The sequence below is a fragment of the Lathyrus oleraceus genome, chromosome 3, assembly GCF_024323335.1.
Source record: "Lathyrus oleraceus cultivar Zhongwan6 chromosome 3, CAAS_Psat_ZW6_1.0, whole genome shotgun sequence".
In the NCBI taxonomy this organism is placed as follows: Eukaryota; Viridiplantae; Streptophyta; class Magnoliopsida; order Fabales; family Fabaceae; genus Lathyrus; species Lathyrus oleraceus.
Window position 1 is genome coordinate 8115093 of NC_066581.1, and position 13738 is coordinate 8128830.

The 13738-nt window shown below is 33.9% G+C and overlaps 1 protein-coding gene across 1 annotated transcript; it reads right to left on the reverse strand.

Moving 5' to 3' along the window:
- Positions 1–204: 204 nt before the first annotated feature.
- Positions 205–1844, reverse strand: LOC127128803 (uncharacterized). Its single transcript, XM_051058173.1, has 3 exons — positions 1563–1844; positions 984–1472; positions 205–936 (listed from the first exon to the last, which is right to left on the reverse strand). The coding sequence occupies exons 1-3, from the start codon at positions 1842–1844 to the stop codon at positions 205–207; spliced, it is 1503 nt and encodes a 500-aa protein (XP_050914130.1).
- Between the last annotated feature and the right edge of the window lie 11894 nt (positions 1845–13738).

Below are 13738 nucleotides of genomic sequence, written 5' to 3' on the forward strand. Positions count from 1 at the left end.
AGAAAAGTGGAAAAAAGAAAAAGGAATCTTTTGTCATTTCGTTGTTTTTAGTGAAAAAGGAAAATAACTAAAAGAAAAGGAAACACAAGTTTTGCATGCAAAAAGTATTTTTTATTTATTCACATAATACTTTTAAACATGGAGGCCCTTACAAGCTATCCTCTCGTCTCGGGCGAGGACGAGGGATTGAGAAAACAAAATGCATTACATTTTTTTCGAGTACATTATGGGAATCACGGTGGTCGTCCAATTGGGAAGCTTGAACCCTGGAGGACATTTGCGTATGAGGCTGGATGCCCCTGGTTTGCTACCGCTGGACTCTCCAATAATTACCACAGTATGCTCATTTTGAAAGTCGGCGCTGCTGAATTTGATCAGGTTGAACTGCTTTTTCTTCGGGCTTTCCTTGCACACTACTTGGTGATAACCAATACCAAACCTGTCACGTTTCTCTGCCACATTGACGACCTTACCCCAACCGGGAAGCGGACCTTTCTCCAATTTCTTCTTGGCACTTTTTGTCGAGGATAAGATGGTAGCGGAAGATTGGTTATGATTGGCGGTAGCGGAACTGACTTCTTTAAACTCTAAATAGTGGAGCTGAACCTCGACGATCCCTTCATCTATTTCAAAATATCTGAACAAGGAGAGTTCACTGACTAACAGATCTTCTTCACCATACACAATTACCAGTTTATCATCAATCAAGTACTTCATCCTTTGGTGCAATGTAGAAGTGACTGCCCCAGCGGCATGAATCCACGGTCTTCCCAACAGACAACTGTAAGCTGGGTTGATATCCATGACTTGGAAGGTGATGCTGAACTGGTGGGGTCCAACACAGATAGGCAAATCGACTTCCCCAATAACCTGCCTTTGGGAACCATCGAAAGCTTGAAGTATCAGTGCGCTGGTCCTCATCTCAGGCCCCTTAAACTGCAATTGGTTTAATGTAGATTTTGGCAATACATTAAGCGAAGAACCAGTGTCAACGAGGACTCGAGATAGAAGAGAGTTTGTGCACATGACCGAATGTGTAATGCTTTGTTGTGAGCATTTTCCTCATGTGGTAGCTCTGCTTCATTAGATCCTAGATACCTACTAGAAGTGATATTAGCAACCATGTCGTCAAATTGATCGACCGTGATATCTTGCATCACATGAGCGACATTTAGAACTTTCAGCAATGCCTTGCGATGAGCCTCAAAACTCAATAGCAAGGATAAAATTGATATTTTGGAGGAAGTCTGATTCAACAGGTCAACAATTTTGAAATCACTTTTCTTGATCAATTTGAGGAATTCTTGGCTTTCCTCAAAAGTGATGCTCTTCTTGTGATCTTCAACTTGTTCTTTCTCAACCATCGGCCCTTTACCCTTAAACGTTTCAGATTCTACAGCCTTATTGTCAATAACCTTCGTCAGCACTAGAGCAGTCGTCACACTCGGAGTGGCAGGTACAGTTGCCCCTGCCTGCGGAGTCGGAGTAGGAATGACCTTCTCCTTAGGCAGGATAACGGTGGGTGCTGGAGACACCCTAGGAGTTTATTTTGAGGCGAATACACGACCACTCCGATTCATGCCTCCCGTTCCAACAATGTTGACGATTTTTGTGTCAGGAATGCAGATTTCTTTTCCTCCCAAATATGTTGTAGTCTCATAATTCCAAGGCACCGCCTTGGTATTCTGATACGGGAACGGAGTGAGAACACGAAAATGAATTGGCTTAATCCTCTTGGGAGGAGCTTCAACCTTCTTCTTTCTGTACACAATTGTTATTGGTTCGATTATTGCCACCTCTTCTCCTGCTTTAGACTTGGAAAACTGTATTAATCCTTGATCCATTAGTTCTTGTATACAACCCCATAGAGAATCTCTTGAAAATGTGAAAACTCACCAAGTTGTTGCATCACACATTCAATATTTTTTTTATCATTGAGTAAAGATTAAATAATTAAAAATTTAAATTATATATTTTTATTAAGTATAAATTAAAAAAGATATTTAAGTTTTAATTATTTAATCTTGTTCTAATAACAAAAAAAATTCTACTTAATATTTCAAAACAACTGTCATTATGTAAAGTTTATTACAAATGAAGTTGTATAATAACAACCTCAAGAAGCTTGAATCTCATGGGTAGCTGATAGTAGTTAATTTCCTCTACAAAAATATAAACGACAAGAAAAATCTATTTTGATTTATTTGTATAAAGTTAAGAAAATAAAAGTCATATAAAGTGGACAAGAGAATTGATCTCATTGTAGCCATTGTTCAATACAATTAAGATGAAACACATGCTTACATTTCCTCAACTTGCTCACTGCATCTTTTCTCTCAAACTCAACCAAAAAGATGGAACAAATCTCCTCTTCATCTTCATCTCCTTTTAGTTTTTGGAAATTTCATCTCTTTGCTGGAGTATTGGACCAAATATTGGACTAATTAATTTTTCCCACTATTTATTACTGCAGATTTCATATGGGAAGAAAACCACTAATAATAGTAGTAAATATAGAATTGGATTAGAGGAGAGGAAGAAGAAGAATTTCAAATTGAAAAATCAGTTGCAAATATGAAATAAGAAACACAGGTGGTTTAGTGGAGAGGCATCTTCGTTGTAAGTACAAAAAAAAAGATATTGGGACCAAAATAAAAAATTTGCCAATTTATAGGGACCAAAATAAAAAAACTTGCCAACTTATACGGATGGAAATGCTTAGACTGATCAAAATGTGAATGTACACAAATGCGAAAAAATAAAATGAACACACCATATTAAACTACTCAAATCATAGATCAATAAAACAAACCGTTGCAGGCTCAAACTTGAAATTTTTCGCCAACTAATTTTACGCGCAATTGAAAACCAATTCAACACATTTGTCTTTAAAACCGAAATTTTATTTTGGTTGATTTTTAGGCATTATGCTGAAAGAAATGTCTGTCACGATATGCAAATGATGCAAATGTCTTGTGAATGTACCAATTTATTGATCTAGGGGTAAAATTGGGGTATGACACAATGCAGATTCCAATGGGAAACCATTGAAGAGTGCACATAGGCAAATCGAGGACAAACACTGAAGCCCTATAAATCTTAGTGTCATCTCTTTCCTTTACTCTTGCATTTAATTTTAGTAATATTTGCATGCTTAGGTATTTCAATTCTAGCGTAGTTTATCGCTTATTCAATTGGTAGTAATTTATTACGTAAGCTTAGATTTTGTTAGAATTTGATATCTTTCAAGCTGAATTTGTGATTAAATTCTTATAAACAATTGAGGTTAGAATTCACTATATTGAATTGTTGTATAAACACACCTCGTGGATTATACAACTGAATTAATTGAATACCTTGTGTATCATCATATTTAGGGGTGGCAAACGGGCATGCCCGTCCTATTTAGGCCCGCCCCGCAAAAGCCCGCAAAAAATGGGGCGAGGTGGGGCAGTTATAGTTGAGGATGTGGGCCTAAAATTTAGGTCCGCCCCGCAAAAAAGTGAAGGCGGGGCGGGGAAATCCCGCGGGCACTCACTTTTTAAGCCTAAAAATGCAAAAATTTATGTAAATGCACATGCCCGCAAAAACCCGCGAAAAAACGGGGTGGGACTGGGCGGGGCACATACATTAGAGGGTGGGAGCCTAAATCATTGGCCCGCCCCGCACTAAAGTGCGGGCAAAACGGGCATGCCCAATAGGCCAGACCCGTTTTTCCACCCCTTATCATATTCATATTTGATATTTGTGAATCGATTTAGTGTTAACGTGATCATGTTTTGAAAAGTATAATTTTCATATTTTCACTTAAAACCTTCCACGTACATCTGCCGAAAAATCTCGGATACTTTTCGAAAAAGCGATTGATTTTTTTGTCTATTCACCCCTCTAGACCATTTTCCTACTTCCATATTCACATCCAACAGACACCACTTTTCAAACATATTTTTAAAATATGATTTTAATTTGGGAGGTCTATTCACCCCTATAAACTTGATAGTCCATATTCTCAATCAACAATTTCCACACTTAACAACACATCAAATGAGGCAATAATGTTGGAGACAGAAGTGATAGAAGTGTTTCTTGGACGCCACTGAACTAAATTAGGGCTGACCGTGACAGCAATTAATCCCAAAGAATAGGTTTTCAATAACCATGCTCGGGTACCAAGTTGAAAATAAATATTTTTTATTGATATGAAAAGGTTTCAAGATTTACTTATATACATGGAAAAAAAAAGGATACTAAGAGGTCATACCACCGTAAATATCAATATATCTACGATAAATATCAATATCACTATTTATTTTATTTATTTAACTATTATTTTTTAAATTTATATGAAATGATTAAATACGAAAATCATTATGAAGGAGATAATATTTAGAATATCCATTTTGGAGCAAGTCATAATTATTTTTGAATTGACTTGTGTTGACCGTTGACAATCAATAATAAAAATGCTCTTAGCCGCTTTGTTCAGTTGGAGCTTTCCCACTGTTATTCCTATCCATCTCTTGTTCTTTATAAAAACCCTTCTACCTCCTTTGTATCCATTCATCCATAGCCATATCCTTCTTCTCTACCAAACCTAACAAACTAAGCGACCTTCCCACTTCTCTATCTTTAGGCTTGTTTTTATTTTATTTGCTTTATGATGTTTAGTAAAAGCTTCAAACAAATTCATCACCATGGAAGACAAGTTGATATACCAAAAGGGTGCGTTGCAATCAAAGTGGGTCATGGTGAAGAGCAAGAAAGATTTACAGTACCTGTGAATTACATAAATCACCCTTTCTTTGTTCATCTGCTAAAGGAGGCAGAGGAAGAATATGGTTTTTCTCAGCAGGGTACTATAACTATCCCTTGTCAATTGAAGGAGTTTAAAGGTATTCTTCAACACATTATTGGCATGGAGAATAAGTCCTTCCAACGCCAACATCACCTTGTTGGCTGCTTCAAGGCTTGATCAATCAATTATATTCTTTTAGCTTTTTAATATATATATATATATATATATATATATATATATATATATATATATATATATATATATATATATATATATATATATATATATATATATATATATATTCATGGATATATTTGTAAATTTATCATCTATATGAAGTAGAAGAAAATGAAATTAAAAGTTTCTAATATGTAACTTCGATTTTTCCCAAATAATTTTGTTAAAGCTACTATTTATGATATGGAGAAAAAGAGTACTGTTTTTTTATATAAGAAATAATTTATTTTTTATATTTATTAAATAATCAATATATTTAGTTTATAAATTGATAAAAATAATTGATTATTCAATGAACTTAAAAATTGAATTGTCTCTTACATAAATGAACGGAGGTAGTACTTCTTTTTAATATATAAACAAAAAGATCAAATGTTCAAACTTTGGTGTTGGTATTCAATCTAATAATATTGACTTATTATCAATTGAGTTAGAATTTATGGACAAATAATCATAAATATTTATTGTATATTATTGTATATTACTAGTATATGTTAGAACTAAAGGTTGGCTAACTCAATTCATTCAGCAAATATTTTGGATTTATTGACAGTTGTTCCTGCTGTTTTTGTAATCAAACTGAATCCATTCACCACCTGTTTTGGATGCAATATTTTGAAAGACATTTTTGAGGAAAGTCTTGAGTTGGATGAAGATCAAGCATGAGCCGGATGATTGGAAGCATGAGTTGAAGTGGCTTGTTGCTAAAGATAAAGGCAAAAGTTGGAAAGCGATGCTTATTAAGATGGTTGCTACCGAAACTGTGTATGCAATTTGAAGATATAGAAATGAAAAGTGTTCTAAAAAGGATGTAAATAACAACAATATATAATACACTACTATAGATGATATAATCTATAGGAGCTGGTCTAGCATGAGGCTTAAGATGCATATAGCTAAAAGGATGATAGAGTAGTAGCATTGTTTTCCTTTTCTTAGTCAGATTGAGTTGTTTGGGGGGTTGAATCCTTTTTATGGCCTTCATATAATTATTGATTTTTGAATTAATCAAATTTTTTTGGTTCAAAAAAAAAGTTGGCTAATTCATCCCTACAAAATCGGTATGTAAGGTGGGGTGTGTCATTCTATATAAATTATTTTCATTCTCTATCTGTAACCAATGTGAGAATTGAAATTTTCAACACATCCCCTCATGCCCATTACTAATGGGCTTGGTGTGTGGATATGAATAGTGGGTGTCTCATGACCCGATTGACATATTCCGATACCACGTTAGATAAGAGTTTGATCTCACTCATCCATACAAAACCGATATGTAAGGTGAGGTGTGTCACTTTATATAAACTATTTTCATACTCTATCTGTACCAATGTGTGTCTTGAGATTTTCTAAATAGTATTGATTATGTATTAGTAGTTACCTAAGAAATAACCTAATTAGTATCCTAATGAGTGACTTTGGTAATAACTAGATGTTTGGTATATATTGGTTTGATCATGAAATATTGAGAACACATAATTATATTCTTTTATGGTATCACGAGTCTAAGGATATCGCTCGTTTTCGCAACCCTAATCAACTATCCCCCATATCCCCCATCACATTGGACTTGAAATCGCAAAAAATAAAATTTGAGGTTTAGGGTTTAGAGTTCAGGACACTTTTCATCTCTGTGTATATTTTTATCCTTCCTTAGTTGCAGGTGTTGCCTCCTATATTGAAATAGATTCGAGAGGATGTCATGATACTAAATAATTCATATCTCTATATTTTCGGGGGATACTTTAATGTCGTGGTTGTTAAAACATTAGCTTACTATATCTCGTTCTAGTGTAGAGGCAAAGAACACAAGGGTGACTACTATTTTTTTTTAGCGATGTTGGATTCATAATATGATTTTGTAACTTCATTTTCCGATTCAAAAGGATACATTAATGTATTGCAAAATATGAGTGACATTTATCTTTCAAGGTATCTTGTTAAACTCCAATGCACAAAACATATTGAAATGCATATTCACTATTTTAGAGAAAACGTTGCGCGTGGAGAGGTTTATTTTTCTCATATTCCATCTCATTATCATATAGACGATATTTTCAAAAAGAGGTTGCACCTTGATTTATTTGAGGGTTTTTGTAACAATCTCAACATTTGTGACCCTTCCGTTTCGACGACTATGGTGAGATAGATAATGTATTAATTACATATATTTACTATATATTATTGTGTATTAGTATTTAATATTTGGTAATTATTCTCTATTAGTAGTTACCTAAGATGTAACCTAATTGGTAGCTTGATGAATATCTATGGTAAGTGTTATTACATATGAATTGATTTATTTTTATTGGCAAAATATTAAGAAATATGCCTCTTGTCTTGTCACATAAGTTGTTAAGATATCTTAGCTTTTGTTTGAGATTCTGCATGATCTTATTGGGAATATATTGTATTCTCGTCTGTTCAAGATTCAAACTGGTCTTATTGGGAATATATCTAATTTGTTATGGATTTGTTTAAGAAACCCTAATGATGTGGATTTGTTTTGGAAACCCTAATAAGGCTTCTAACCATATTGACAACTATATAAAGAGATAATTTCTCCTAGTGGTGGGGTGTGTATTGTTTATGTTAAAACTACGTCTTTTTTTTTTATTTCCACCATTCATTGTGATATAGAGTTCCGACTTGTATTCATGAAGTTTGTCACGTTCTTAGTACTAAGACTTGCAAACACTTGGTGAGTGTTTGAGTAGAGGTGAGGGGATCTCAAATTTAGGGGGAGCCTGAGTTAAAATTTCATTCATAAATTTTTTCCACTCGGCTACTTCCCTCCAAATGTAGGTGATAATTTCACTGAATTAGGTTACAATTCTTTTTTTCTTTTATTTATTACTATGTTTAATTGTTCACATATTAATTCATACCATCTTCTCTCACACATTGATTCAACATTGTGTGTGACATCTTGTCTATGGTCAAACAAATTTCAATTGGCATCAGAGTGGGTACCTTTCTCTTTTTGGGGTGTTCTAGTGTGATTAACCTTTTTTAGTTTAGATGGCCAATGTCAGGGAATGATAATAAGTTAATCGTCAACAATTATGATGGAACTTATTATTATTACTAGAAGGATAACATGGTTAATTTTCTCAATTTTATGGACAACAAAACTTGGAAAGTTGTCATTCATTGATGGACAACTCCCATGGTTAAAGCTGATGATGGTTCTAAATCTGTGAAATGGAAAAGGATTTGGGACCTGCTTAAGATGAAGCTGCTCTTGAAAAATCTCGTGCCCTTAGTTCTATTTATAATGGAGTTGGCATGAACTTTCCAGGATAATTAACACCTATATCAGTGCTAAAGAGGCATGAGAAACTCTTGAAGTGGCTCATGAGGGAACTTCCAAAGTTTCGATTTCAAGGTTTCCACTCCTCAACACCAAATTTAAGAACTTGAAGATGATTGGGAATAAAAATATTATCGAGTTTAATGTTCCTATCTGTGACATTGCCAATAACTCTTTTTCTCTTGATGAAAAGATATCAGAAGAAAAACTTATGAAACATATTATAAGATCTCTGCCTAAGAGGTTTGACATTAAGTTTCTGTCATTAAGGAAACACAAGATGTTTTCATAATGAAAGTTGATGAATTTTTGGTACTTTACTCACTTTTAAGAAGGATATTATTGACAAACCCGATAAGAAAAGAAAAGTAATGATGATTAAAGCCAATACAACTGATCAAAAAGACTAGGTATCAAATGTCACTAATGAAAATATTGTTGAATGTATTTCTATGCATGCAAAGAATGTTAGTAGGGTTATGAGAAGACTTACAGAAAGCATTGGAAAATGTTTCTCCTAGTGTCAAAGACAATTAACAACAAGCTCCAAAATATGGTTACTCTCAGCATCGAGGTAGAGACGACGAATGACAAAACTTTAGCTATCCTAACGGATCCAAAGGAATCCAACACTGCGACAAAATATAGATTTCCTAACAAGATTTTTACCTTGGTTGTATATAGACCCAAAGTGAAACCTTTAAAATTTGGCTCCCTCATTTTTATTTATTTTTAAATTAAAAATTAATAATATTTTACCTCGGTTCGAACTCCCAACCGAGGGAAAAGTTGGCACTGATCATTGGTTCGACTCTCAGCGCCAACAATTTTATATTTTATTTATAACAAAAGCTTCCTTTTTGTTTTTATTTTTAAATTAAAAATAAATTACATTTCTCCTCAGTTGGAAAAGTTGCACTGGTCATGGTTCGATTCCCAGCGCTAGCAATTTGGTGTTTTAAAACATAGTTTATTTTGCATGATGGAAGCAAATTCAACGTAAATTAGATTATGTTTATTGATTGAGAGATTCATAAATATACTTAAATAGTTTCCAATATATCAAGTTGGACTATTGAACTAGACCAAATAACAAACCAATTGTATTACAAAATTGTTCAATTTCACAAGAAGTGTTATTGAATGATTTTCAGTCACACAAAATTACACAATCAAAGTCTTCCGGTTTAATCGACACTAAGATAAGGTTGAATTACGAATTCTAACAAAATCTACAACTTATGCAATAAATCGCTACCAATAGAAAATTCGGGCACATTCGTATTCGTTCGTCTTTCACTATGATTCCCAACAATATTATAAGAGTTCGTACAATCACTAGTCCAAAAATAAATGTTAAAAATTAAATTTCTTCTTTTCTAGATCCTGACTTGTACACAACTGTGCAAGTTGAACTCTAAGCGAAATCTTTACTCGAGATCACTTCTTGAATCTTCCAACTCCAATAGTATGCTCATAATTCTATGTATGCGACAATTTTCACACAACTCCGCTGATTTCTTGAGCGTTGGTATGAATAAAGATTGAGAGAAGAATCTCCTTATTTTTCACTGGAATTTTCAGAACCAGACACAACACCACACACTCTTACAAACCTCTGAAATCTTTCACAAATCTTTAAAGAAATGTTAAATCCAAAACACATCTTCTCAATAAATCATGAATCTTTCAAGATAAAATTCGGATTCATGCAACGATGGAAAAATATGAGATTAGAAGATGAAGAAAATTATTTGCAAGTGTTCAATAAAGATTCAAAACTCTTTTGAAAATGAGAGAACAAGTGGTTTGTGAGTTTTCAAATCATCAATGAAAAATGTGTTTTCTAATATTATAAAAGGTTTTAGAGTAAAAAATAATTTATAGGTGTTGGAGATGAAGCACAAAAAATGATGAAAAATCATGTTTGATTCGAGTCAAGAATACCTGGTGATTTCAGTCAAGTGGAAAAGTAATGTGGAGCAATATATTCATTTATAGAGAAACTCATTTTATTGTGATTTGGGTCAAGCACCAAGTATGATTCGACTCAAACAAGTTGTGATTCGAGTCATGTGTAAGTCATTATTCGCCTCAAACTTGGCAGAGGCTAAAGGAACCTTCATGATTCGACTCATGTTGAAGCTGTGATTCAACTCACATGTTGCATTATTCAAATCATGTGAAAGTTGTGATTTGACTCACATGCTCACATAACTTCCTATTCCTCTCTGTTCATTTTGATTCGACTCAAGGGATTGTGTGATTCAAATCACACATCCAAAATCTTAAAATTTTAAGTTTTCAAAAATATTTTGAGATTTTACTTGTGATATGGCTTGAACCAATCTCAACCATGGTTCTTATTCAAAAAACTCGACTAATTGACTTAAAGTATAATGTTCATACTCAAACAAAAAATGTTTGAATTATGCATGCTAAAATACAGATCATGTTGTTCTTTTGATTGACTACATTATGCAAAACAACATGGAGTGTACAAAATGTTTTGGTGAAGAAATGACACATGTGGGACCAGAAGTTCCAGCATGTATGGAACATCTGGACTTTGTCGTCAAACCATGATGGATGTTGTTCTGAGCGTATTTTTTTATTATGTTTTAATCATATTTGTTGTTATCTTTTAGCAATGCATCTATTAGATTTGTTTGGTAGATCAAAAGGATCAAATCAAATCAGTTGGAGATTTAAATTTGAGTTCAAACAAATCAAATCTTTTTGGAGGTTGTTGAAAAACAAATAAAACTGAATTCTCTATAAATATGGATGTAATCATATCTTATGCCCCTTGGAGAAAAGCCTATAATATTGCATTTCTATTTAAGGAGACTCAAACCTAACGTTTAAAGTGCGCAAGTATTGAAGATCTTTATGTTAGGGTTTATACTTTGAGTATTTGTTTATGTTGTTATTTATGCATCACTCTAACGCATGCATTCATATCTAAAGGCATATAGTTTGGTTTGTTAGTTAAGTTGTAATTCAACATTTAGTATTTTGATTATTATAGTGATCACTAATGTTAGTGATTGAGAGAAAGTGAGAGGTGTTCTCATATTTAGGGGAAGTCCTAAATAGAAAGACACTGGTAGAATTAAGAAGGGGGGCATTGAACAAGGGGTTATTCATCTAAGAGACCTTGTACTAATTCTATTGAATAGTGGATTTCGTTTCTTGGGTTGGAAGTCCACCCAGACGTAGGTGTTGTTTGCACTGAACTGGATTAATAATTCTTTGTGTTCTTTTATTTATTTATAATTTATCATCTTGTTTTATCTTATTTGTCAATTTTGGTTTAAGATGTTGAACACATTGGCTTAAGCATCAGGTCTAACATTTGTCCCCTTAAGACCAGGATTTCAATTGGCATCAGACCACTTGTCTTGGATGGCACCAACTATGATTATTGGAAAGCTAAGATGGTTGCTTTTCTCAAATCTATGGACAACAAAACATGGAAGGCTATTATAAAAGGTGGGAAACACCATGTGATTACCTCTCAGGATGGAATATCAACCTTAAAGCCTGAAGTTGTTTGGACAAATGTTAAAGATGATGAAGCTCTTGGAAACCCAGGGTCTTGAATGCTATTTTCAATGGTGTGGACAAGAACATGTTTAGATTGATCAACCCATGTACTGAACCCAAAGAAGCACGAGAGATTCTAAAAACTACCAATGAAGACACATCCAAGGTTAGATTGTCAAGGATGCATATCCTCACTACAAAGATTTAGAATCTGAGAATGAATGAAGATGAATCCATCTATGTATTCAATATCACATTGTGTGACATTTCCAACACTTCTTTTGCCTTATGAGAGAAGATGTCTGAAGAATATCTGGCCAGAAAAATCCTTAGGTCTCTACCTAAGAAGTTTGATATGAAACTCACATATATCGAATAATCCCAAGACTTAAGCAACGTCAAATTTGAGAACTCATTGTTTCTTTACAAACCTTTGAGATGACTTTGAATGACATGTCTGAAAAGAAGAACACAATTATAGCTTTTGTTTCCAACACTGAAGAGAAAGAAGATCAAGGTGAAGAAAGTCTATTAGAGGCTATAGCCCTTATTGAGAAAAAGTTTTATAAAGCTTTAAGAAGGACAGACAGAAATTGTAGGACAAATGTCTCAGACATCAGTCCCCTGAGCAATAGTAGAGATGAACACAAACCTAATAGAGGAAAATGAGCACAATGTTATGAAGGTTAAGGGTTTGGTCACATTAAAGCTGATTGTCCTACTTTTTTTTAAAGAAACGGAAAAAGAGATTGTCAATAACTTGGTACGATTCTAATGATGAAAGTGAAGAAGAAACAGCTAATAAGATGATGGAAGGACTAGTTAAAACATACATACTTTTTCTCAATCAATGGAAGGAAGCTTGCTAAAGAGAAGAGAACCAAAATAAGACAATAAGTTCTCTACTTATAGAAAAAGAGAAGCTTGGCTCAACCATTGTAGGACTGGAAGAGGAAATCGCATTCTTAAAGTCCAAACTCGACAATATGACAAAATCTATGCGTATGTTGAACAATGGTTCTGATATGTTAGATCAGATCTTTGAAGTTTGGGAGAAGTCTAGGAATATAAAGGCTATATGGTTTGAATACAGCTCCATGAACAAAAAGGACAAAATTCCCACTAAGAAGTTTGTTTCTCCTGAGAAGAAGACTGATTTTCAAATGTTATACCATATGTCCCAACATCCTGCTTAACATGCGTAACCTCATAACAGAGGCAACTAGAACTCAGCTTGAAGGTGTCACCACTGTGGTAGATATGGTCATATAAGACCTTTTTTCTATAGATTGTATGGTTATCCTCATTCTCATAGTCATTCAAGGCTCAATAGAAAGAAAGGGAAGATAGCTCAAGCAAAAAAGGAGTGGAAACCTAAGGTAATTGTCACTTGTCTCATAGCTCGTACATCTCTTAGATTTTCCTCAAGAGAAGATTGGTATTTTGATAGTGGATGCTCTAGGTACATGGTCAGTGAAAAGATCTATCTTGAAGAGTTAAAGCCATACTCTAATAGTTATGTTACCTTTGATGATGGAGCTAGAGAAAGAATCAAGGGCATAGGGCAAACTGGTTATTCTAGGTTTCCCTTGTCTTGATGATGTGCTGCTAGCAAAAGATATAATTTCTAACTTGATCAACATCAGTCAAGAAGTGTTAATGGTGAAGAAAAATTGAGATCCAATATGCAGCGAAAATTAAAAATTTTCCATTAGTGATCCTTACGAATGAGCATGATTAGTGGTAGAAATTGTTACCTCTTGTGGCGATTGAAACCTTTGATGCAGATCTAAGGAGTGAGCACAAGCGTTGAATGGTGACAACGACTCTACTCAGTCCACACG